The 27,034-nt window shown below is 45.6% G+C and overlaps 1 protein-coding gene across 1 annotated transcript in view; it reads left to right on the top strand.

Moving 5' to 3' along the window:
* LOC136313593 (polycystin-1-like protein 2) overlaps positions 1–27,034 on the top strand; it is a 115,982-nt gene that overhangs the window by 43,850 nt on the left and 45,098 nt on the right. The window contains 14 exon segments of the mRNA XM_066244119.1: positions 440–469; positions 472–584; positions 1,334–1,528; positions 3,488–3,619; positions 4,525–4,707; positions 5,006–5,154; positions 5,545–5,667; positions 6,253–6,472; positions 7,141–7,272; positions 11,478–11,640; positions 11,643–11,699; positions 12,267–12,460; positions 17,489–17,719; positions 19,843–19,944. Coding sequence (XP_066100216.1) covers positions 440–469; positions 472–584; positions 1,334–1,528; positions 3,488–3,619; positions 4,525–4,707; positions 5,006–5,154; positions 5,545–5,667; positions 6,253–6,472; positions 7,141–7,272; positions 11,478–11,640; positions 11,643–11,699; positions 12,267–12,460; positions 17,489–17,719; positions 19,843–19,944 — 2,024 coding nt within the window.

The following is a 27,034-nucleotide window of genomic DNA, read 5'->3' as shown; positions in this document are numbered from 1 at the left end:
GCCTCTGCCTCAGGCGCTAGAATGGCTCTGGTTGCAACAGAGCAACACTCCAGATGGGCAGAGCATCGCCCCCTGGTGGGCATGCCGGGTGGATCCCGGTCAGGCGCATGTGAGAGTCTGTCTGACTGCCTCCCTGTTTCCAACTTCAGAAAAATAAAAAAATAAAAAAAACTAAACTTGCAAATGGATTTTTTTCCTGAAAATGTTCCTGGGTTTCAGTAAAGTTAATCCAAGGTCACAGAGCATGTAATGATCTAGAGAGAACAGTGAATTAGTATAAATGGCTGTCTTCTCCCAGAAAGTACGGAGTCCCTGAGTACCTGCCAAGCCCTCATGAGCTATGGACTTTGTGTCCTTGTCATCAGGCACTAATTTGGTGGGTTATAGACTCCCTGGGGCCTGGAGATGCTCCTCTAATTGTCTAATTTCCATTTGCCAGGTTCCTGTCTACATTGTGGCCCTGAGCCTGCCCTCCATCAGTTTATCTGCCACTTGGAGAAGAAAACAATGACTTTGTGCTGACACTGGTCATTTCTGTTTCCAACCAGGCAGGGGACAGATGGCAGACCCACGCAACAGTTAAAGTGCGCAGTGGCCATTGTTTCATTACTGAGAAAGCTTGACCTGTCAGAACCTCACTAAGAGGATGGCAGGCTATTGAAGGTCAGCCCTCGACACAAGGGTTTGTAAAAAGAGAAAGTAAATGAATAGATAAATAAATAAGGGTGGCTGGGTTGAAAGGAGCCGAGGGCATGTGAGTCACTAATTCATCCATTCCTTCAACAAATAGTTACAGAGCACCAACTATGTGCCAAGGCCTCGGGGATACAGCTGTGCACAAAACAGACATGGTCTCTACCTTTGAAGGTCTTATGATTAGTGGCCAAAATAAGGGTAGGATCCTGGCAGCTTGGAGTGGGGGCCGGAGGTGGTTGGAGCACAAGGACCCATGGATGAGGTAGGTCAATATGTTCAGAGTCCAGAGGAAGGACCCATGATCAGCTAACAGGGCTACCAGGCAGAGACTGGATAAAATCCCAAGTAAATGGCAAGAGTCAGAAGCCAGTGGACTGGGAAGGGACTGAGTACCCCGAGAAAGGCAGTGAAGGATGAAGCAATGACTCGTCCAAGGCTTGCTTCTGTTGGCTGTCAGCTGCAGTCCAGCTGCCCTCAAACCTCAGGAAGTGCCTGAGGCCCCACGCCACGTGCAAAGGCTTCCAGGCCTGCTCTGCCTTCCCAGGAGGAGAGCTGTGATATCAGGCTCTTGTTCCTGAACAAGAACCAGCGAATCAAGGGCTTCCATGCATAAAGCATGTTTCTGGTTTCCCATTAGGTGGGACTTGGAGACAGCTGTGTTGAGAATGTGGCATTTCGGACTGCAGTGTCAGAAAACATTCCCGACGCTCTATAAGGCAAGCAGGGCCCAGAGCGGCTCTTCCAGCTGGCCAGGTCCGTGTCCTCCATGCTAGACCAGGAGTGCCAGGGGCTGGGATCCAGGTAGCCACAGAGAATGGATGCCAGACAGAAGGTACTAAAGATGGGCCCTTTATGTCTTCTGCTGGGGCCTCCGGAATTAGTATGTAGTCATTTGGGGTGGGAAGTGGGGTTCAGGGACCCATGGAGAAGTCTTTGGTGTTAGCATCATCTCCCTGTTCTGGTTCTTTCAGTAAGTGACATAGAAAAAAGGCTGTCTGCTCAGGCTCATGGAGTCACAGGCTTCTAGGGTGGAGTATTAATGATGATGAAACAGAGGCCAGAGGAGGAAAGTGACCTGGCCTCGGTCGATTGGTTAATGCTTTGGAGTTGAACTTAGATGTTATTCCAGCTCTGTCACTTAACAAATATATATTCACAGGCTGGTGACCAAACTAAGCCTCAGTTTCCCAACCTGGAAAATGGGGATAACAGTTATTTTCCTAATAAGGTTATGGTGAGAGTTAAATAAGAATTACATTCACTGTAACTATAGGTCAAACCATACAAAATTGTCCACATTCAACCAATTTTAGTCCACAAAATGGCAATTTCATGTGTTATAACCTCGAGTTATAAATAACTATTGCAGAACGTATGGTGACTTCCACCCCAGTGCATGGTACATGAATGTGACATGCACTCCCAGGCATGCTGTACCACACACAGAACTGCACATACACGCTGGGCATGGGGAAGAGAAGAGAGGCTTCTCTGGTTCCTGGAAGGGTTTTCATGCAAGTTCTTGGCATGGTGCAGGACACGGGATAAGTAATTTTAATACAAAGAAGTGGTGATTGTCAAGGTACTTAAGTACAGAGAAGTAACTAACATTTATTGAGCACCTACTATGTGCCCTTAGGCCCTGACTTAGGGCTTCAAGGATGTATAATCCCATTAAAACTCGATAAGGTAAATGGAGAGATTCTCATCTATGTTACAGAAGAGGAGACAAGAAAGAGAATTTTAGTAGCTTGCCAAGGTCCACGTTTCAAGTAGGTGGTGAAGACAGCGTTCAAACCCAGGCTGGCTCTTCCCCCATCCACCTCCAGCCCTCCCAGACCTCTCACCAGCCCTCTGTTTCACACCAGAGCAGCCATATACATACACCTTTCCACCTAGTTCTGGGTGACATTCACTCTGAGTATTACCTGTGGCAAACTTCCCTTTGGATGTCCTGTGGTCCCTGAGCACACAGTTAATGCAGGACCACAGTGGCTCAGCCTGAAGTGACCAGAATCCAAAGGGGGCAGCTGTGTGTGGAAGGAGTGGTAGCTTTTGAAGAATGAGGCAGCCAACCCATAGTGACCTGGCGGGGAGGGCACTGGGCCCATAGCTTCTAGCTCTCTCTCTTCCTGCTCCCATCTCCTACTGAGTGAATCCACTGGCCAGAGGACCAGGCGTCAGTGACATCTCTATGTGGACAGCCTCCAAGAAGGTGATGAGGATGGTGGGAAGATCTGCAGAAGCAAACATGAGATCAGCCATTATCTGAGTTTCCCTTCCAGAACATTCTGACAAGAGTCCCCATGACTGGTCTAGTCTTTCCTCTATCCAAGCCACAGCCTGTATATACCTCGAGCTAATGGCAGACACACAAAAATCTGTAGCTGCCATGCAAGACTGCCGGTTAGACTGAGCAAGCTGTGACTTGCAGGCTGTGAGAAGGACTGTTCATTTGTATCTGTGCTATTCCAAATGTTTGCCACTTGTCATGTCTAGCTACTTACAGCTAAATTAAAATGAAATAAAGTCAAAACTTCCATTCTCCAGTTGCACCAGCCATATTTCAAGGTCTTAACTATCACATCTGATGACTGGCTACTTTATTGAATAGCACAGGGAAGAGGATGTTTCTGGGTAAGCTTGGGGATTCGAACAGGCGACCTCAGCATTCCAGTTTGACACTCTATCCACTGCGCCACCACAGGTCAGGCTCAAATCTTTCTAAAATGCTTTCATCAAGGCACTGGAACCATATTTTCTCTCCCTACCTTCCTCCCTCTGTGCCAAGGTGAGAGAGTGTGTGCTGGGGTCGCTGTCTGCAATCACCACCACCCTAGGGGACATGCAGAGGGTGCAGGGGCTGGCCAAGGTGCTGAGAGAGGTGACCGATCACAGTGAGGAGCTCACACTCTTGGCCCAGGTGAGCAGTTCTCGCCCGCTGAGGCAGGCCATGGGACATATACCTCCATGGGGACTGACAACTCATGCTAGCACAGGTCAAAGGTTCCTCAGTCACAGGTATGCCACAACTTCTACTATCTTTTCCCAAAAGTCCAACAGGTGATGCTAAGGGAGGGAAGGTGCCCTCCCAGAACTCTGTGTCTCCTAGGTATGATGGCCTGGGAGCTTACATACCACACCCGGCCCACACATTGAATTTAAATCATTGAGTGGATTCCGGTCGGGGCACTAGCGGGAACCTCTCTGCCTCCCGTCTCCCACTTAATAAAAAAAAAAATTGGGTGGTCCAGATGCTGCTGCTGACCACCCATGTCTCCCACTTCAGTGCACACCAGGCTGATATCCCACTGCCAGCTCTGCTCTTCTTTCATTTCTGACACCCCCACCCCTGCCTACTTGACCTGCCCACATGTGGTGGCTTGGACATATCAGGGGATACATGCAGTGCTCAATGACAAATCAGCTGGGGTAAAGATACCCAGCTCCCCAACCCTCTTGGTGGATAACTCCCATCCATCCATCCATCCATCCATCCACCCATCCATCCATTCGTCTGTCCATCCGTCCATCTGGTCAGTTAATGTTTACTGAATGCCTAGTATGTTCTGGGCATTGTGCAAAGAAGGCACTCTGGGAAGGATTCCGAGATGGACTAGGCTGTTCCACTACAGGAAGTTAGCATATTGCAGGGAGAGAATGCCTGGCCTCATGGTGATACAGGCAGCTGGTGTGATGAGCCTGGTCCAGATTTCCCTAGTTTGTGTACTCATCCTGTTCATCTAGCCCTTACCCCTGAATGGTACGGAGGTGGTCCACGCCAGGCACGGCTCATGCTGGTTTTCCTTCTCCTCTGGGTGAGCCCAGCGGGAAGCGAGCTGGGCTCTGCAGCAGGCCAGTGAGGCCCTGTTGGCAGTGAGTGCCAAGGACCATCCTGAGGACCGGAGGCGCCAGGCAACCACCAGGGACCTGTTTCAGGCTGTGGGCAGCGTGCTAGAAGCTTCCCTGAGGGACAGACTAGAAGAGCCTCCAGAGGCCAACGGCAGTCAGGTAGGTGTCCTAGCCCAGTGGTCCCCAACCCCCAGGCCGTGGACCGGTACCGGTCCATGGGCCATTTGGTACTGGTCCGTAGAGAAAGAATGAATAACTTACATTATTTCTGTTTTATTTATATTTAAGTCTGAACGATGTTTTATTTTTTAAAAATGACCAGATTCCCTCTGTTACATCCGTCTAAGACTCGCTCTTGACACTTGTCTCAGTCACATGATACATTTATCCGTCCCACCCTGAAGGCCGGTCTGTGAAAATATTTTCTGACATTAAACCGGTCCGTGGCCCAAAAAAGGTTGGGGACCACCGTCCTAGCCCATACGCAGACCTCACACTTACCGCAGCCCAGCTCACACCAGCACTTCTAGTGGCTCTTCCTCCATATCCTGCAGATGAGGAAACAGGCATGGAGAGTCAAGTCTTTTCTAGGGACCTGAAAGAAAGGTCCCAGAGGGTTAACTTCTGGGGGGCAGTGTGGTGTAGCAGGCTGAGAGCAGGCTCTGGAAGGAGGCCCACTGAGTTCAAATCCAACCTCTATCGCCTACCTGCACCTGCCTCACAGAATTAGTTGGTAGAAGATAAAAAGGGTTCACATAAGTCCAGTGTTAGAAGCCTTATCAGTGCTTACTCTTTGTTCCTTCAATTAATGGTGTCCTGTCATGGTCTCTGCCTCACTTCTACGCCCCCTCTCAGTCTCTGCTGAAGGTCCCAACTAGCCTGGTGACAGTACCCAGAAGAGGTATATATGGAGACAGGTCTCTCTCCTTTCTCTCTCATCTCTCTTCTCTCCCTTCTCCCTCTCTCCTTTCTACACACCCCTGCTTTCTTTTCCAGGTGGCCACTGGCCCAGCTGCTCAGAGCAGTGGAGCGTGTACAGGCTGCCCTCCTGCTGGGGAGACTGCCCAGGGGCCATCCAGCCACACTGGCCACCCCCTCCATCTCCATGTACACAAACAGGTAACGAGTTGCACCGCAGGTCCTCAAGAAAGCTTGTCCCCTGACCTGCCTCATTCCATACCCACCTCCCAAGACCCTGTGACGAGCAGAGCCCAGAAGCCTGCAGGTGGGAGACGTGACAGGACCTAGAGGGGAGAAGGCTCCTCACTGAGTGAAGGTCCCTGCAGTGGGTTGCCCTCTTGGATCCCAGAGGCAGTTTCCCAAAGCAGCATCCTGATCAGAGCGAGGTTCTGAACCAAGTCCCCAACCTACTCAGATGGGACAAGGTCCAAAGCTGTAAAGATGGGGCTGGGAGCCCATGACATCAGAAGTCAAGTAGGTAGGAGAGATAAACCTAAAGATATGTCCACATCAAAGCTCATTTATTCATTCAACAAAATATGTATTGACCATCAGTATGTTCCAGACACTGTTCTAGGTACTGGGGGTACAGAAATAAGCAAAGCTGGCCAAAGCCCTGTCCTCATGGGGCCTCCAGCCCAGGGGAGGTATATCAGCTGCCTTTTATGCTGCTGCTACCAACACAAACATGCAGAACCATGCAAGGGTATCAAAACAGAACAGTCTGTTCTGATGGTGACGCAGACCTCCCTGTAGTGCAAGAGACTGCAGATCTTCCTCTCGCACACTTTCCTCTCTCCTCGGCACCGCTCCTCTCACCTGTGGCCACAATTCAGCTCCGGGACGGGCCAGCTCCTCCGCGCACGCTGCTGCTGCCAGCTCCGCGGCTTTCACCCTGCCTGCTGCCTCCTCCATGGGCCCCATAAAGGACGGTCAGGAGTCTGTGGACATAAGGGTAACAACAGTAATAACCTGCTTGGGAGTGGCCCTTTACAGCTTGCAAATCACTTTCGCAACATTTGTTCAGTTATGTTGACTGATGACAGCCCTGTCAATTACACAGTATTCTGATGCCCATTTTATAGATGAGGCTCAATTGATTGTCCAAGGCCACAGGCGGAGTGGGAGAGTTGGGATTCAGACCCAGGCCTCCTGACTCCCAAATCCAACCTCCTTCCACTGTGTTCTGGAGTTTCTCCAGTAGCCTTGGTACTGTTAGTCATTGGAGATGAAGCTCTTCCAACGTCATTCCATAGCTAGGAAATGGCAAACCCAGGGCTCTTCTGCCTCCCCCAATTATCTGCCTCTTTGCTCCTTGAGCCCCAATGAAAGCAAACAAACTTCTTTCTCTTAGAGACTTGTTAGCTTTGCCGAGAGAAAAGCTCAGACTGTTTTACAGACTAGTAACTGCTCAGCTGTAGTGAGTCTGACTGGGTTCTCTAGGTCCAGCTTTCTGAGGCTACAGCCCTGAAGGGTGCACACATGCCAGGAAAACCAGCTAAAGGTAAAACCCTGCCCCCACTTACCTGTCAGGGCAAGGGCCACTTGTCCATCCTATCTTAGGAACTCTCATTCACACAGGAACCTTCCAGCCTTCAGGGGTCTGGGTCAACACTCCTTGTTCTTGGTTAGAGATGATGAGTTTTCAAAAAGAGCCCTTTCCCAGCCCACAGCCACTATGATGTCAGCAGAACTGTTGGTGGCCTCTCTCTGACCAGCCCTAGTGGAGAGCTCATACTCATAAAAAATCTGGAGAACATCAAGGTAGACGCTGAGGGTGCTGTCAGAAGCCAGGTGGCGCTTCTGTCTTCTATTTGGTTGCGAATAAAGGTTGGCTATGAAAAAATATATTAAGGAGGAGAATCATTAAAGATGGACAATCCTTACGCTGTCTTAAATATTGCATTTTAACTCAAACTATAAATGTACACCATTATCAATCTCTGGGTGTAAAACTAAAAAGTTTCTTTAAATGCATTGATAGAAATTTTAATCATCTACATTACATAAGTCACCCCCATTATATAGCCTCTAAAAGGTCCAGTTAGATTTTCTTTACAGTTAATGAAAAATGTAAGCACACCATGCTGCAATATGAGTTCAGATTCTTTTGAGATTTTCATAACATTTTTCTAGTGTTCTATAGTTTTCTCATCAATGACTAATTCAATAACAATTGTTAGCAACTCATCTTTATTGTCTTCTCAAAGCACTCATTCAACTTAGGTTTTTACTTTATTGATTTTAGAGAGAGAGGAGGGAAGAGAGAAACAGAAACATCGATGTACCCTGATTAGAGATCGAACCAGCAACTTTGCTTGCATATCAGGACATTGCTCTAACCAACCAAGCTATTTGGCCAGGGCTCAACTTTAGTTTTTGTGGGGTTTTTTTTTGTAGTTGTTATGTTTTTTACAGAGAAAGAGAGAGAGTCAGAGAAAGGGATAGATAGGGACAGACAGACAGGAACAGAGAGAGATGAGAATCATCAATCATCAGTTTTTCGTTGCGACACCTTAGTTGTTCATTGATTGCTTTCTCATATGTGCCTTGACCGTGGGCCTTCAGCAGACCGAGTAACCCCTTGCTCAAGCCAGTGACCTTGGGTCCAAGCTGGTGAGCTTTGCTCAAACCAGATGAGCCTGTGCTCAAGCTGGCGACCTTGGGGTCTCCAACCTGGGTCCTCCGCATTCCAGTCCAATGCTCTATCCACTGTGCCACAGCCTGGCCAGGCTCAACTTCAGTTTTTAAGCAAATCATTCTTTTCACACTCCTTTGTCACTATTTGAAATATATCATTAAAACTGTCCTTTAGAGTCACAAGTACAATGGACAATAAGCAGGTTTGTGCATAAGCAGATCAGTCACAGCTCCTTATTGGTGAGCACAGGACTTGATTGGCAGGAGAGAGCTGCCAGGATTACGAGTGGGATGTCCCAGGTTGGGTTCTCCAAAAGCAGGGGCTGAGGAAGAATTTGTAGTGCATAGGAAAGAAAGTAGGATTGGGCAGAAGTCAGACTACAATCCAGACCTTTCACAGCCTCGGTCAGTCCAGAGGGGACCTCTGCAGCAAGTATTAGACATCAGGGTTGTATTAGTTGTTTTTTCTTTTCTGTCTCTTATGGTATTTTGATATCTTAAAGGTCTTGTTGGTGGGAGAGACTGGCCCTCCCAGAACCTGCCAGTTCTAGAGATGGCAAAGGGCTCTGCCCAGGCATGCCATTCATATGCAAACCAACCAATCTTGAGTCTATACCCGCGCACTTCCCTGATTCCCTTTATCTAATGCTTATATACTTGACCAAAATCACCCCAGGGCCACAGACCAGGAAACTGGAGAATACCTCTATGTTTAGCCCAGTGCCACAATTATTCAAACTGGTCAATCCTAAACTGTTTACTCTAACCTGCCTTTCCTTTCCTTTGGAGTCCCCGATAAAGGCCATGGCCTAGGCTTCCTACCTCCCTGCCTGCTGCTTCTTCCTGACCCGGTGCTTCCCCTGTGGCCCTGTGTGGCATGGCAGGTCCCCTCCTCTCAGGAAATATAAGTGATTAAGTTCTTTAAATGGCACTGACCTCTCCATGTCATCACTCAGTCACCTCCATAAATTAAAATCATATGAGTACAAATGTGACAAGAGTGTCCTGCACCAGGCCAACATGTCTCGACCTTATTCCCCCCTCCTTGCCAGTTACTGAATGCAGGTGGCCCTCTAGTGAGGTGAGTCTCTGCCACCAGGACTGACCAGAAGGGGCTGGGAGCTGAAGCCTGTCTGCCTGGGACTAGGCAGCAGGTCCTTCCTGGAGGGAGAGCTGGGTGCTACATTTCTGCATGTACCATACAGCAGTGGTCCCAAACCCCTGGGCTGTGGACCGGTACCGGTCCATGGGCCATTTGGTACCGGTCCTCAGAGAAAGAATAAATAACTTACATTATTTCCATTTTATTTATATTTAAGTCTGAATGATGTTTTATTTTTTAAAAATGACGAGATTCCCTCTGTTACATCTGTCTAAGACTCACTCTTGACGTTTGTCTCGTAAGTTCGACAATTACATTTAAAAATACCAGTTTTTATGCCGGTCACATAATTTTATTTTGTACATTTATCCGTCCCACCCTAAAGGCCAGTCCGTGAAAATATTTTCTGACATTAAACCGGTCCATGGCCCAAAAAAGGCTGGGGACCACTACCATACAGGGCCACCAGGAGTAAATAAACAGTGCACATAGGGCACCAATCAGTCATTTTTGAAAGGAATGGAGAGTATCAGTTAATCTGCAGAGCTGATTAAATGGAGAATGGTTATGAGAACTTCTAATGTAAGAGAAATAGCAGAGGAATAGCAGCACCTAACAGTTGAGTGTTATTGTGTATCTGGTACTTGGTTAAACATTTTATATGCAATATCATTTTTTAAAAGACTTTATTTATTGATTTTTTTGAGAGAGGAGTGAGGCACGTGCGCACACACACACGGTGGTGGTAGGGGGAGCGGGAAGCATCAACTCATAGTATGATAGTTTGCTTCTCATATGTGCCTTGACTAGGCAAGCCCAGGGTTTTGAACTGGTGACTTCAGCATGCTAGGTTGATGTTTTATCCACTGCGCCACCACAGGTCAGGCTGCAATATCATTTTTAATACTCTCAATGAATCTAGAGTCTACGTGTTCTATTGATGACAAGAAACCGAGGCTCAGAGTGGTTTGTTAATTGGCTGGAGCACCCAGAGCTAATATAGGGCAGAGCCGAGGACCTGAGATCTCTCTGCCTCTATGGCCTTATATGTACTTGATCAACACTTCCATCAATACCACCACTAGTTCACAGGGCAACTTTGTGCAAATTAGAAAAAGTCTCCACTCTTTCTGTGAAGACGCAGTCCTGAGCTGGAGTGTACAGCATGATGATCCTGGTAAACTAAATAAAGACCCCCAAGATGTCCATGTTCTCATCATCCCTGAGCCTGTCAATATGTCACCTAACATAGCAAAAGGGTCTCTGCAGATGTGACTTAAGTTAAGGATCTTGAGATATAGAGATGATCCTGGATATCTGGGTGGGCCAATGTCACCACAAGGTCCTTGTAAAAGGGAGGTTGAGGTAGAATTGATTTCTTTTTTTTTTTTTTTTTTTTTTTTGCATTTTTCTGAAGCTGGAAACAGGGAGAGACAGTCAGACAGACTCCCGCATGCGCCCGACCGGGATCCACCCGGCACGCCCACCAGGGGCGACGCTCTGTCCACCAGGGGGCGATGCTCTGCCCATCCTGGGCGTCGCCATGTTGCGACCCTCCTGGGTGTCGCCATGTTGCGACCAGAGCCACTCTAGCGCCTGGGGCAGAGGCCACAGAGCCATCCCCAGCGCCCGGGCCATCTTTGCTCCAATGGAGCCTTGGCTGCGGGAGGGGAAGAGAGAGACAGAGAGGAAGGCGCGGCGGAGGGGTGGAGAAGCAAATGGGCGCTTCTCCTATGTGCCCTGGCCGGGAATCGAACCCGGGTCCTCCGCACGCTAGGCCGATGCTCTACCGCTGAGCCAACCGGCCAGGGCTAGAATTGATTTCAGAAGCGAAAAAGACAATTTGATTACAGAAGCATAATGGTGGGATGGTAGGGGGGAGGAGCTATGAGCCCAGGGATGTAGGCGGCCTCCAGAAACGGGAAAAGGCAAAGAAGTAGATTCTCCCCAAGAGCCTCTAGAAGGAACCAGCCCTGCCAACTTTAACCCTGTGAAACTGATTTTGGACTTTCGGCCTCCAGAGCTGTAAGATAACAGATATGTGTTGTTTTAAGCTAACAAGAGTATGATTATTTGTTATAGCAACTCTAGGAAACTAATAGAATGAGCAAAGCACACAGTGGACTCCAGTGCAGGTGCTCACCCTGCCCAGCCCAGTACAGCAGCCCTGGTGCTCACTGGCATTGCCATCCTGGCACACCCTTGATATGATTGCTTCTGATGACAGATCCTGCTGCCTCGGCCTTCAGAAGGACACAGTGAGCCAACCGTGGTGAATCTGGCCAGTCCTGAAGCTCGGTGGGTGAACCTGACTTCAAAGGGGGCAGCTTTGGGGAGCCAGCTGCACTGGAGACCTGACATCCCTCTCACACTCAGCCTGGGCTACAGCTACCCCCCAACAAGACTAGCTACGATGCCAAAGCTCACCCTCCACCAGTGGCTGCTCCAGGTAGTCACATCATCAGGCCGGCTTCTCAAGCTGTTCCTGGGAGTGTGACCAGCTCAAAACTTAATAATCAGAAGCCTTATGGAGAAAGAAAAAAAAAAAGAAAACCAGTTGCTACATTAAGTGCTTATTTTTGTTGGTGATATTATTATTACTACTCCTACTATTATCACTCAGCAATACAAGTGAGCACTTACTATATACCCTGCAGAAGCTGACAAACACTCACCAAACTGACCTCATTGCAGCCCTCACAACAACCCTCAGGGAGGGGAACTATTGAAATCTCCATTTTCCAGATAAAACAGGGAGGTTAAGTAAGTGGTCCAAAGTCACACATCCAAGAAGGGACAGAGTCAGAATTTGAGCCCCCGTCTGTTTGCCTTGGCAGCTGTGCTCTGCACACTGACCTGGGAGTGCCTCTTCTATGCTCCTGGTCTCGGGAGGAGAGGGTACTCTAGGACACTGGGGAGACCATGAGGGACAGCCAAGTGACCTTGTCTCCGTCTTCAATGATGTCAGCCCAGCTTCCACATGCTTCAAGCTGACCATGAGCCCCCTTTCCTGCAGATGGGGTGTCCACATGGATCCTGAGCCCAGAGCACCTGCACTTTGGAGAAGGTGTCTACTATCTGACTGTGATCCCGGAGTCTGCCCTGGAGCCAACCCCTGGCAGAGACCTCACAGTTGGCATCACCACCTTCCTTTCCCATTGTGTGTTCTGGGATGAAGTCCAGGGCACTTGGGACAACTCTGGGTGCCAGGTAAGGAGAGGGAAGGGGAGAAGGCAGAGCAGCTTGGCTGGCTGTGACCCGCTCCTTTAGGGTCCTGTTTTAGCGCCTCTGCTGCACCATCTTCAGACCCTCCATGGGGCCTTTGAATGTGTGCCTGGACGCACCCTCCCAACTCTTACCCTGTGAAGTTAACTCCTCCTTCAGATCCCACCTGAAGTGTCCCTTCCTCCAGAAACTTCTCAACACTCTGGTTAGGTCAGATTTCCTACTGTGAACTATCAGAGCACATAGGCCTGTCTCCTCCATAGACTAAGCAGAGTGGTAGTTCTACATCCACTTAGGAGGTCACTAAAAGATGTCTGTTCCCTCAGTGCACTGGGAGCCACTAAGACAGGAATAATGTGTTTTGCTCACCATTAGGAACAAATAACCACAGACCAAATGGACAAATGACTGGGAAGCCCTGCTGACTCTGGGTTGTGAGAAAGGCCAGAGTATCATTTCCAGGTGAATGAACTCATAGCTGAATCCTTTATTCTATGCCATCTGCTGTGTTATCTCATCAAATCTTCACAATAACCCTCTCAGATACGTAGTATTCACATTTTACAGGTGGCAAAACAAAGGCTCAGGATGCTCAACTGACTTGCCCCAAATCCCTCACATAGTAGGTGGAAGGGCTAGGACTGAAACTCAGGTTGCCTGTCTCCAGAGAATAAGCCTTAGAGGTGTGAGGGACTGTTTCTCCAGAGCTGAGCCCACTCTCACTGAGCCCCTGGGCCCACCTGACTCTAGTAATTGCAATCAAATCTCTGCCTCAGGTGAGCTTAGCTCTGCCCCCAAGGAGGCAAAGCCCGTGACAGTGTCCTGGTAGCAGACCTTGGCTTTGAGGCCATCAGAAGCCATCTCTGTGGTATCAGTGCCCCCTTTCCATGCCATTATATATGCTGTTCTCTCCCCGAATGCCCTTCTTACCTACAGCACCTGGAAAACTCCTATACACCCTTCAATCTCCCACTCCGATGCCACCTTCCTTAGGGAGATTCCGGATGTCTGGAGTCTTCCTCTGTTGGATTTCCACAGTACTTCATACCCTCCCCATGAAGAGCAACCTCCATATCCACAGAGTTGAAATTTATCACACATCTGTCTCCACCTACAAGACCAGAAATACCTTCTCTAATTTATTCTACAAGCCTGGCTAACTAGTGGGGATATAATTAATGATGAGAAAAACCAGTGAGCCCTCAGTCTAGCAGAGGGCACACACAAGAAGCAAATGGCACACATGTATCAAATGACGACAGTCACAAGTAGTGTAAGAAGCCAGGCTGCAACAGAGTCACAGAAGGGGACTCAGAGCCGAGCTCCTTCCAGGTTAGCTTCTGCTGCAGCTGCAGCTTCCAGGTCAGCTCCTGCCCTGGCTCCCACCTGCCACACACGGGAGATCCCCAAAACACCAGGAAGAGACGAGGGTGCACTGAGATGGCCGAGGCACAGCAGGTTCCCCACGCGTGCAGCACAGGCCTTTGTCTCTTGGGAACAAGACCCCAGGTGTGTTGTGACTTTTTAGAGTCTCCCCCAGAAGCTGTCTGATCCCCATGTGGCTGGCACAGAGGGCCCACTGCAGGCTGTCCTGAGATGTCCGAGGCTCAGAAAGGGAGATGGGGTGGGGTAGGAGCTGGTAGCATGGCTCTGCCATCAGACAGGCTTGGGTCCCATCCTACTTCAGTTCTAGCACGGTGACCTGGAACGAGTCACCCCACCTCTTTAAGCTTTCCCATCTGAAAATGAGCATTAAGGATACTTATGTTTGGGGTGGGACCTAGATGAGATTACAGATATAAAGTACTTAGTGTGGTGCCTGGCACACAGTGAGTGCTCCATAGATGAAAGCAATGGCTGTGTTAGCCAATCTGAGCACAGAGAAGACAAAATTGTACATAAAACGGAGAGCAAGGAAACAGTGGACATGGGATTCAGCATGGTGGTTGGGTTGGGTGTGGCACGGGAACGGGTCGGGGAAGGATCACGTCGCTAAATGTAAGTTATTGGAAAGCTCTGAGCTTTTGGGTGTTCATGGATTCTCAGGTGCTTATTATATTATTAAAAGTATATACCTGTTAATACATACATATATGAATGTGGGACATGCAAGGTCATATGTGGAAGTGTGTCATACAGCAAAAAGTTAAATTCATCTAATATTATGTACTTGATACTCATATAGATATACAGATACAGATACATATAGAGAGTATTGAGGAACATAAATTAGTAAATGGGATCATCAAGTTTGCATGGAAAACTATCAGTGAGTTCTCTAAATCAGTGGTCCCCAACCCCCAGGCCGAGGACCATTACTGGTCCGTGGGCCATTTGGCACCAGTCCGGAGAGAAAGAATAAATAACTTACATTATTTCCGTTTTATTTATATTTAAGTCTGAACGATGTTTTATTTTTTAAAAATGACCAGATTCCCTCCGTTACATCCGTCTAAGACTCACTCTTGACGCTTGTCTCGGTCACATGATACATTTATCCGTCCCACCCTAAAGACCGATCTGTGAAAATATTTTCTGACATTAAACTGGTCTGTGGCCCAAAAAAGGTTGGGACCACTGCTCTAAATAGTAAAGAAGGTTCCAAATCTAAGCTCTACTGAACTTGTCAGAAGGTAAGGACAGAATTATTGCAAGGGGTCTGAGAACCGTATTCTCACATATCTTTTCTCAAAGGGCACTAAAGGTGCAACTACTGTTGTGAGGAGATGAACAGATTAATTTCCAAAGTCCAAAGAGGCCCTTGCGGAAAAGGTTGAGAAAACCACTGCAGCACCACCCCTAAGGCTTTATGAAAACGCAGGAGGGCCCTGGCCGGTTGGCTCAGTGGTAGAGCGTCGGCCTGGCGTACGGAAGTCCTGGGTTTGATTCCCGGCCAGGGCACACAGGAGAAGCGCCCATTTGCTTCTCCACCCCTCCCCTTCTCCTTCCTCTCTGGCTCTCTCATCCCCTCCCGCAGCCAAGGCTCCATTGGAGCAAAGTTGGCCCGGGTGCTGAGGATGGCTCTGTGGCCTCCGCCTCAGGCACTAGAATGGCTCTGGTTGCAACAGAGCGAGGCCCCAGATGGGCGGAGCATCGCCCCCTGGTGGGCATGTGTGTGGGGGGGAATCCCGGTTGGGCACATGCAGGATTCCGTCTGACTGCCTCCCTGTTTCCAACTTCAGAAAAAAAAAATACAAAAGAAAGAAAGAAAGAAGAAAGAAAGAAGGAAGGAAGGAAGGAAGGAAGGAAGGAAGGAAGGAAGGAAGGAAGGAAGGAAGAAAACGCAGGAGGGCAAAGATCTTAGACATAAGTTAGATCTGGCCCCGGGCTCTCAGCACTGAGATGGTCTTGTCACTGGCACCTGCTTGGGTTTTTTCCCTGAAAGCAGCCCCACCCCTTCTGGGAGCGCCAAGTGTTCCCTTAAGCCCCACAGCTGCATGCCAGATGCTGACCAGGATTGGGAAACAGTGAGAAAACAACACAGCCAACACGGGACTAAGACCCATGTGAAATCCATCAATAAACAGCTGGTGCCATGCTCGTGTGCAGGTGTCAGCCTTTGCTGGGTGGCTCATTTAAGGGAAAGGAGGCATGTTTGGGATACACAGGTTCTTCCTCACCAGGCGTTGAGCAGAAAACTTTCTGCTCCCTCCCACCTTACCGCCTTGTGTTCAACACTGGAACGAAAAGGTGGTGTTGGGTTGTAGGGTTGAATTTAAAAAGTTCACCCACCAAATGGTCTTGCGGGGAGATTTCAAGCTGGCCGAGGGTTTTAAGGAAAGCCTGCCTCTGAGCGTGGGGTATAAATTAAGGGTGCTGCTGGGGTCCCTGCCCTCGTCCATTCCTGTTTCCCTGCCCCCGACCTCATTGTCCCATACCACATGGGACTGTGTGCCCAAGCTCCATCCATATGCCCCACCCCTTAGAGACACATCTGGCCACTCTGTGTCCAGAGTGGACACACCAGTGGCCAGTCCACTTTGGACTGGTGATCCTGAGGAACAGGTCTGTGCAGGCCCTGGAAGCAGGGAATTCTGAGGCTCTCAGTCCCCAAACCATGGTTAAGGAGTGGGAGGCTATGGTAAGGCAAGTGAGGCACCTAGAATGCAAAACTGAAGGAGGGGCTCACTCTCAGGGTCGCCCACGGCCTTGCCCTAGTCCTGGCTAGGTGGTATGTGCTTTGGTGAGAGCGTCTCCTCAGCCCCAACTCCTCATCCTGTGTAGAGGGGCACAGCAGGAGGACAGCTAGAGTGGGATCCTTCCAAAGATCAGCCGAAGACAAGGGCTCCTGGTGCCTAGATCTACCAAGGAATCAAGTTTCAGGAATACTTTCCTGGTGCTGAGACACCAACTTAGAATTAAATATTTGTCCTTCCTTTTTCTTGCATGGTTCCCCCAGTCTCAATCTTATTTTGCTCTTCGGTGTAAGATGACCAACTGTCATCTTACTTACACTTGCCCAGGCATGAGGAGATTCCCAGGACTCAAGACTTCCAGTTTGAAAAGCAGGGAAGTCCCTGACAAACTGAGATGAATTGGTCACCGTGGATGTCCTCTCAGCACCTAGCTCGGTGCCTGGCCGAGAATCAGCATTCAACAAATATCAGTACAATGAATGAGCATCAGATGGAAGAATGGCTGGCATGAGGCACACCAAAGTGTGATAATGGTTGATTGTGGAGGGTGTGGGACAGAAGGGAGTTTTGCTTTAGCTGCAATACTTATCTAAAAAAGGCAAAGCAGACTGACAAGACGGACCCATTGAGAATGGGTCCATTGAGAATGGGTCCATTGAGAATGTCCATTGAAAATGATGGATGCAAAGATGATTTTTAAAGATAATATTCTCCTCATTTTAAAATTAAATGATAAAAAACTGAAATGGAATCCTGAAGCTGGTCTCCCACAAGCTCCCCAACCCCTCCCCAGGACAGGTCCACTCTTCATTTTCCTTGGGCTCGAGCAACTCGGGAATGTGCTCGCATTCCCACTGGGGCCCCTTTGTGGTTGCAGGTGGGGCCGCGGACCACCCCCTCCCACACACACTGCCTCTGCAACCACCTCACTTTCTTTGGAAGCACATTCTTGGTGATGCCCAATGCCACTGATGTCCGCCAGACCGGGGAGCTCTTTGCCACCTTTGAGGACAACCCTGTGCTCGTGACCACCGTGGGCTGTCTCTGCGTGGCCTACATGCTGGTGGTGATCTGGGCAAGGAGAAAGGAAGCTCAGGGTCAGACCAAGGTGAGATTGCATGGTCCTGGGGAGTGGGAGGGAGGAGCAGGTGTGAACCCTTGCAGGGACCCTGGTGGATGGAGGCCAGATGGGGAGCCACGAGGCTGGTTGCAATCTAGACCTTGATCCGTGGAATCATCTCAGATAAGCTGACTTGAGTGTCTTTATCTGTAAAAATGTCCTTTTTCATCAGATTATAATGAGGATTATGATACTGATCATTTATGGAGGATTTACTAGGCATTACCCCATTTAATACTCACAACAGCCCTAAGTAGAAGCTACTGTGTTGAGGGTCCCCAAGACCACCCTCAAGTTTCAATGATTTTCTAGGAGGACTCAGAGAATTCCGAAAAGCTTTTATATGCATGATTATGATTTATTACAGTGAAAGGATCCAGATTAAAATCAGCAAAGGGAAGGGTCCGCGAGAGATCAGGCGAGAGCTTCCAGTTGTCCTCTCCCAGTGGAGTCCTATGGACAGACTTAAGTCTCCTAGCAATGACAGGTGATAGTACATGCAAAGTAATGCCATCAAGGAAAGCTCACCTGAGTGTGGGTGTCTAGGGTTTAACTGGGGTCAGCCACTTAGGTGCGGAGTGCCCACAACACTGATTTCCATTACTCAGTCTCTAGCAAACCATCCCCACTCCCGCCCAGGGGTCACACTGATACAGCATGGCCTGAAGCCCTCACTGTAAACCACATTGTTAGTATAAACTATCCCATCGCCCCAAGTATTCAAAGACACTTTTACAATGTTGGGGCTTCTGAGGACTTACAGGTTATCTTCCAGGATCTGTCCAAGAGCCAGTCCTTTCTTTGAAAGGTGCAGGTTTTGGACAACCCAAGCTTGCTAAGTTCACCCTTTACTGCATAATACCTCTGTCATCTTACAGAGGAGGCAACCAAGGAGTAGAGAGTGCAACTAACTGATCAAAAGCCATCCTCCCAGGAGCCAGAATTCAAACCCTGAACAGCCTTACAACAAGATAGGCCTGAGGAGAGAAACAAGATCATACAATGAATTATGCAGCAAATGGCAACAACAAAGTTCTGATTGGTTTTCCAATCAAATTGTTTTCCAATTTGTTTGCTCCATGTCTGACACATAATGAGCCTTCAATACATATGTATGTGTCTGAGGGAGCACTAAATGAATGCAAGTATGCAGTCGCAAAGCTCTGAAACAGTCTCCATTCTCTGCCCTCCCCACATACAGCAACACCTCTTAGATGTTAAAATGATATGAAACTTAAGATAAATAGTTGCAGCATTTATACTGCTATCTATGATCCATCCAAGAAATTAAATATTAATTATTTTAAGTGCCTCTGTTGTAGGTAGATTCCCACAAAGCAGACTCTGAAATGGAGTTGATCATGCAGGGTGTTTATCAAGGAGTGCTGAGGACAGCCCTTGGGAAGAGAGGGAAGGAGACAGGATGAGCAGAGGGAGAAGTGGAGCTGGAACGCGGCCTGCTGACAGCCCGGATGACCCCATAGAGAACTCCGGAGCTCTCCACAATTGGGGTGAGATGCCCAAGTCTTGATCACACCCAGGCACCACATCAATCTGCCACTGGACTGCCAATCTCTCCAGGAGAGTGCTTGACATCAAAAGACATGGCTCTTGCGTCCCTGACAACAGCACCTCAGCAGCTGGGGCAACAAGCCCTCCACTGATGAGAGATATGGGCAGTGCATCACAGAACCCACTGCAGCCTCTGACCAACTCCAGCTTTTTAAAATAGTTTTAATTTTTTGCTTAACCACCTTAACATTCATTCCTTTTAAATTCCCTTCCAGGCACAATATGGTTATCAATGCTATGAGAAATTATATATAAACAGAGTTTGTATCATTCACCAGATCAAACATCAAACATTCTCAGCTGAAAACCAAGTTCATTTCCAATTTGACTATTTTGGGTCATATTTAATAACACATGCATAATTGTACTTTTATTTTTAAAGTTGTTTGTTTTTACTTGTTCTTGCCTGATGGAATGAATAAACAGCAGCCATAATTTTGCTTTCCCCATTTCTTGTCACGAATGCCAGCAAACTCTTGGCTGTTGTGCAGTGATAAACCCACTGAGCAGAGCCCTCCTAACTCAATGCTTCTGTCCAGGTGAAGGTCACAGTGCTGGAGGACAACAATCCCCTTGCCCAGTACCACTACCTGGTGACAGCCTACATTGGACACTGGCAAGTGGCAGCTACTTCCTCAAAGGTACCTGACCATGTGAAATCCCTCAGGCAATCAGCATGTCCCACTCAGCGAAGTGCCTGCCAGTCCATTGTTGGGTTCCTTTAGCACAGTGGCTTTGGGGCTGTAGGTTGCTTTTTTAATGTCTTGCTTTTTATTTTTTATAGAAAAGAGTCCTTCTGTCAAACAAAATATCACACTATCACCCTAAGCCCCAAAATTTAAAAAGAAAAAGGAGTAGTGGGTTAAAGGAAAGTTGGGATCTAGCATGAAGCTACCAGGAGCCTCTCTTATCCTATCAGAGTAACTCAGACAGTTGGTTACCTGCATGCAAATTTGCTTGCATATGAAGAACAATAGTCAATAAACTGATCAGTGACTAAAAGGAAAACAGAATTTATAAGAGAGAGGGGAGGAAGGAAAGAGAAAAAAGGCCACCAAGTGAAAACAATGAGTCTTAAATTACATTTTTTTTTTTTTGGTAAGCTGATTAGCTGGCATCTGTTCTTGGACAGGCTGATTAAAGATTATAGAAAAACGATTCTCCTTATTTATGGGTTCTCTGAGACCTTTGAACATTAAGCTGCGGGGCATACAACAGGCTGTCTCTGCAGTGTCTTGGCCTCTTCAGTTAAGTCCGCCCTGTACCATACCCCTCATCAGAATACATTATCCCTTGCAACAGCTCCAAGGTTCCTTAGCCGACAGTAAAGGCTCCAAGGAACACAGACTGAGAACAGTGGCATTTTCTATACTGTCCTGGAAAAAGCTCCATTGTTTTTTTAAAAACAACATTAGACTTCATTAAAGTAGGGCATTTATTTGTTTACTTTTTATTTTTTAGTCTTATTGTTTTATTTACCTGTATATTTGTTTTATTTTTATTTTAAAAATTGTTTCTTTTTTATTTATTGCTATGTCTTAGATCTTCAACCAGCTGTCTAAAACAGAATGCTCAGTAACTATTTGTTAAATAAACATAGAAATCAATTTCATCCAGTTAATAAAACAGCCATCTCACTTCTGTTTGACACTGAAGAGTCAACCTGAATAGGAAGTAAAACCTGTGATGCACTGTCCATTTGTCCTCGTGGAGAACTGCAGTCACATTTCAATCTGATATTGTTTTAGTTTTATTTCCCCTAGTATAGTGGTCTTTAATTAGGGGCGATGTTGCCCTGGGCAGACTGGTAGCAATGGTGAAAGCATTTTTGGTTGTCACAACTTGGAAGATTTTACTGGCATCTAGTGGGTAGAAGCCAGGGATGCTGCTAAACATCCTGCAATATCCAAAACAGCCCCCAGATCAAGAAATGATCTGGCCTAGAATGTCAATAGTGGAGACATCCTGTTATAGAAGCAGACTCTGCAACAAGGAGTTCAAGTAGTTGATTTGAGAGGGGATCCTAGGATGCCCCAATACTGGAGTGGGAAGCAGACAGGGAAGGGAAGGAACCAATAAAGAATGCATTATTAACCTGTTACCCTTCTGGGAAACTGGAGCCTAATCCCACTTGGAGACTTTAGAAAACAGTAAGAAATGTGGGCTTCCACTACAGTCTTCCTGCAGAAGACTCTGGGAAGACCAGGCAGCTGCAAGAGAAGGTGGAGCAGCTGAAAAGTGGAGGCAAATCTTATGGAGCTTGGGGCTTTTATGGAGCTGCTGTCAGCTCTAAGCAGGAAGAAGCTGATCTTTATACACAAGTTGGCCCCTTCCACCTTACCCAGGTACAGAAAACACAGACACAAACAGCAAAAAGAGCAGTAGCTGCAGACAAGTAGCCCATTGTGGGTTGAAAACAACAGCTGACATCAACCCAAGAAGATCTAGAACCAACACACTGGTAGCTGGTGGCAGACAGCACCAACCCTAGACTCAGTAGCTACACAAGCAGCATGCCCAAAGGAGGAGTCTATACACAGACAAAATGGGTAGATAAAGAAACGTGACCCAAATGAATCAATAAGAGAAATCCCCAGAAAAAGAACTAAATGAAATGGAAGTAACCAAACTACCAGAAGCAGAGTTTAAAATAATGATTTTTAGGATGCTCAAGAATCTTAGAGCAACAGTAGATGGACATAATGAGCATATAAATAAAGAGATAGGAAGCATAAAAAAGGACATTAAAATCATAAAAAAGAACCAGTCAGAAATGACAAATACAATATGAGAAATGAAGACTGCACTAGAAGGAATGAACAGCAGGCTAGAGGAAATAGAGGATCGAATCAGTGATTTAGAAGACAAGATAAACATAAGCACAGATAAGTAGAGCAGCAAAACAAAAATAGGCTCCAAAAGACTGAGGAAACTCTAAGAAAGTTCTGTGACAACATGAAGAGAAACAACATTTGCATCATAGGGGTTCCTGAAGGAGAAGAGAATGAAAAAGGGCTAGAGAAGCTATTTGAAGAAATCATAGCTGAAAAGTTCACTAAATTGATGAAGAAAAAAGTCACACAAGTTCAAGAAGCACAGAGAGTCCCATTAAAGAGGAACCCAAGGAGGCCTACACCAAGACACATCATAATTAAAATGCCAAAATTAAGAGACAAAGAAAGAATACTAAAAGCTGCAAGAGAAAAGTAGTTAATTACCTACAGGAGAGCCCCCATAAGGATGACATCCGACTTCTCAATAAAAACACTTGAAGCCAGAAGGGATTGGCAAGAAATACTCAAAGTGATGCAAAACAAGAACCTACAATCAAGATTTCTTTATCTAGCATTTAAAATTAAAGGAGAAGTGATACAAAACAAGAACCTACAATCAAGACTTCTTTATCTATCATTTAAAATTGAAGGAGAAATAAAAAGTTTCCCAGACAGCCTGACCAGGCAGTGGCGCAGTGGATAGAGCATCAGACTGGGATGCCGAGGATCCAGGTTCGAGACGCTGAGGTCTCCAGCTTGAGCGCGGGCTCATCTAGTTTGAGCAAAAAGTTCACCAGCTTGAACCCAAGGTCCTGGCTCGAGCAAGGAGTTACTTGGTCTGCTGTAGCCCCATGGTCAAGGCACATATGAGAAAGCAATCAATGAACAACTAAGGTGTCGCAATTAAAAACTGATGATTGGGAGAAGACAAGACAGTGCTGGAGTAGGCGGACGTACCAACATCATCTCCCTCCCAGAACCAAAGTGGATTACAAACTAATTTTAAGAACTATCATCTGGAAAACCCAACGTTGGACTAAACTAAGAGGACTCTTCAACCAAGGAACACTGAAGAAGCCACACCGAGACTGCTTAGTGTATCCAAGGTTCTCTTTACCAAGCCACAGTCGCAGAGCTCCAGGGAAAAGCAACCTGGTCTCATCTCTCCAGGCAGAGGAGAACAGAAGCTCCATATCCACACATGCTGCAGATGGCTTTTCCAGTCTACCTGAATCATTACCAGCTAAAAGCAGCGGTCATTGGGACTTGGACGTGAGCAGCAAAGTATAGAATGGTGACATTTTCAGTGCCATGCGGACTTTTCCTGGACTCCTGCTCCCTGTGACAGCTCCTAACAGACTGAACTGGGGTTGGGTTGCATTTCTCAGGGATTTGGCATGGTGTTGGGGCCAACTTGGACTTGGTGAACATGTTAAGGACACTACTCTTTTATGGATTCTTGCTGTTTTGGCCAAGAGTTTGCTTAAAGGCTTTAATCACTGTAAAAAAAAAAAAAATAGAAGACTAGATAAAGAAGATGTGGCACATATACACCATGGTATACTATTCAGCCATAAAAAATGATGACATCTGATCCCTTACAACAAAATGGTGGGATCTTGATAACATTATACAGAGTGAAACAAGTAAATCAGAAAATACAAGAACTGCAGGATTCCATACATTGGTGGGACATAAAAACAAGACTAAGAGACATGGACAAGAGTGTGGTGGTTACGGGGGGTGGGGGGAGGGAAGGAGGGAGAGGAGGAGGGGGAGGGGCACAAAGAAAACTAGATAGAAAGTGACGGAGGACAATCTCTCTTTGGGTGATGGGTATGCAACAGAATTGAATGACAAGATAACCTGGACATGTTTCCTTTGAATGTATGTACCCTGATTTGTTGATGTCACCCCATTAAAATAAAATTTTATTTATAAAAAAAATTTTAAAAAACTAATAAAAAACTAATGATTGATGCTTCTTATCTCTCTCCATTCCTGTCTGTCTATCCCTCTCTCTGACTCTCTCTGTAAAAAAAAAAAAAAAAAAAAAAAAAAAAAAAAAAAAAAAAAGTTTCCCAGACAAAAAAAGGCTCAAGGAATTCATTATAACAAAACCAATACTAAAGAAATGTTAAGGGGCCTGCTGTAAAAAGAACAAAGGAAAGAAAAAGGAATAGAGAAAAAGAGGAATGTAGATTTAAAGAATAAAATGGCAATGAATAAGTACATGTCAATAATAACCTTAAATGTAAATAGATTCAATGCTCCAATCAAAAAGACATATGGTATTTGCATGGATAAGAAAACAGGGCCTGTACATATGCTACAAGAGACCTACCTAAGAAAAAAAGATACACATAGACTGAAAGTGAAGGGATGAAAAAATATATTTCATGAAAATGGAAGTGAAAAAAAAGCTGGGGTAGCAATACTTATATCTGACAAAATAACCTTTAAAACAAAGACCATAGTAAGGGATAAGGAAGATCACTACATAATGATAAAGGGAGCAATCCAACAGGAGGATATAACCACTGTAAATATTTATGTGCCTAATATAGGAGCACCTAATTATATAAAGCAGATTTTGATGGACATAAAAGGTGAGATTAACAGCAATACTATAATAGCAGGGGACTTTAATACCCCACGAACATCAATGGATAGATTCTCTAGACAGAAAATTAACAAAGAAACAGCAGAATTAAGGGACACACTAGATCAACTAGATTTAATTGACATCTTCAGAACCTTTCACCCCAAAGCAGCAAAATATACATTCTTTTCAAGTGCTCATGGTACATTCTCTAGGATAGACCACATGTTAGGACACAAAACAAGTCGTAATAAATTTAAGAAGATTGAAATCATATCAAGCATCTTCTCTGATCACAATGGCATAAAACTAGATATCAACTACAATAGAAAAACTGAAAAACATTCAAACACTTGGAGGCTAAATAGCACATTATTAAATAATGAGTGGGTTAACAATGATATCAAGGAAGAAATAAAACATTTCCCTGAAACAAATGAAAATGAACATACAACTCAAAATTTATGGGACACAGCAAAAGCAGTCCTGAGAGGGAAGTTCATAGCATTACAGGCATACCTTAGGAAGCAAGGAAAAGCTCAAATAAATAACTCAACCCTGCATCTAAAAGAACTAATAAAGTCCAGAGGAAGTAGAAGGAAGAAAATAATAAAGATCAGAGTGAAAATAAATGACATAGAGGCTAAAAAAAAATTGCAAAAGATCAATGAAACAAACATCTGGTTCTTTTGAAAAGGTAAACAAGATTGAGGAACCTTTAACCAGACTCATCAAGAAAAAAGAGAACTCAAATAAATAAAATTAGAAATGAAAGTGGAGAAGTAACAACTGACACTGCAGCAATACAAAGGATTGTAAGAAAAATACTATGAAGATCTATATTCCAAAAAATTGGACAACCTAGGTGAAGTGGATAAATTCCTAGAAACATACAATCTTCCAAAACTCAATTTGGAAGAATCAGAAAACCTAAGCAGACTGATTACAACAAATGAAATTGAAACAGTTATCAAAAAATTCCCAGCAAATAAAAGTCCTGGACCAAATGGCTTCACAGGCGAATTTTACCAAACATTCAAAGAAGAACTAATACCTATCCTTCTCAAGCTATTTCAAAAAATTCAAGAGGAAGGAAGACTTTCAAGCTCCTTTTATGAGGCATTATCCTCATTCTAAAACCAGATAAAGACACTACAAAGAAAGAAAACTATAGGCCAATATCCCTGATGAATTAGATGCTAAAATTCTCAACAAACTATTAGTAAACCAGATCCAGCAATACATTTAAAAAATCATACAACATTATCAAATGGGATTTATTCCGGGGAGGCAAGGCTGGTACAATATTTGCAAATCAATCAATGTGATTCATCACATAAACAAAAGGAAGGATAAAAATCACATAATTCTATCAATAGATGCAGAAAAAGCATTTGATAAAATCTAGCACCCATTTATGATCAAAACTCTCAGGAAAGTGGGAATACAAGAAACATACCTCAACATAATAAGGCCATCTATGACAAACCAACAGCCAACATCATATTCAATGGGCAAAAGTTAAAAGCATACCTCTTAAGATCAGGAACAAGGCAGGGGTGCCCCCTTTTACCACTCTTATTCAACATAGTTCTGGAAGTCCTAGCCACAGCAATCAGACAACAAGAAGAAATAAAAGGCATCCAAACTGAAAAAGAAGAAGTAAAACTAACTATCATTATTTGCTGATGACAAGATATTGTACATAGAAAACCCTAAAGTCTCAGTCAAAAAATTACTAGACCTGATAAATGAATTCAACAAGCTGGCAGGATATAGTCAACATTCAGAAATCAGTGGCATTTTTATATACCAACAATAAACTGTCTGAAAGAGAAATTAAGGAAACAATCTCCTTCACTATTGCAACCAAAAAAAATAAAGTACCTAGGAGTAAATTTAGCCAAAGAGGTAAAAGACTTGTACTCAGAACAGTGTAAAAAATTGGTAAAAGAAATCAAGGAAGATACAAACAAGTGGAAGCATATATCGTGTTCATGGACAGAAAGAATAAACATCATTAAAATGTCTATATTACTCAAAGTAATCTATAAATTCAACGCAATTCCTATCAAAATATCAATGGTATACTTAAAGATATAGAACAAATATTTCAAAAATTTATATGGAATCAAAAAAGAACACGAATAGCCTCAGCAATCTTGAAAATGAAGAATAAAGTGGGAGGTATCACACTTCCTGATATCAAGTTATACTACAAGGCCATTGTAATCAAAACAGCATGGTACTGGCATAAGAACAGGCATACAGATCAATGGAACAGAATAGAGAACCCAGAAATAAACCCATGCCTTTATGGTCAATTGATATTTGACAAAGGAGGTAAGAGCATAC

Source organism: Saccopteryx bilineata, chromosome 9, assembly GCF_036850765.1.
Source record: "Saccopteryx bilineata isolate mSacBil1 chromosome 9, mSacBil1_pri_phased_curated, whole genome shotgun sequence".
Classification (NCBI taxonomy): domain Eukaryota; kingdom Metazoa; phylum Chordata; class Mammalia; order Chiroptera; family Emballonuridae; genus Saccopteryx; species Saccopteryx bilineata.
The sequence above is the reverse complement of the archived record's forward strand: the minus strand, read 5'-3'. Positions and strand labels throughout refer to the sequence as shown.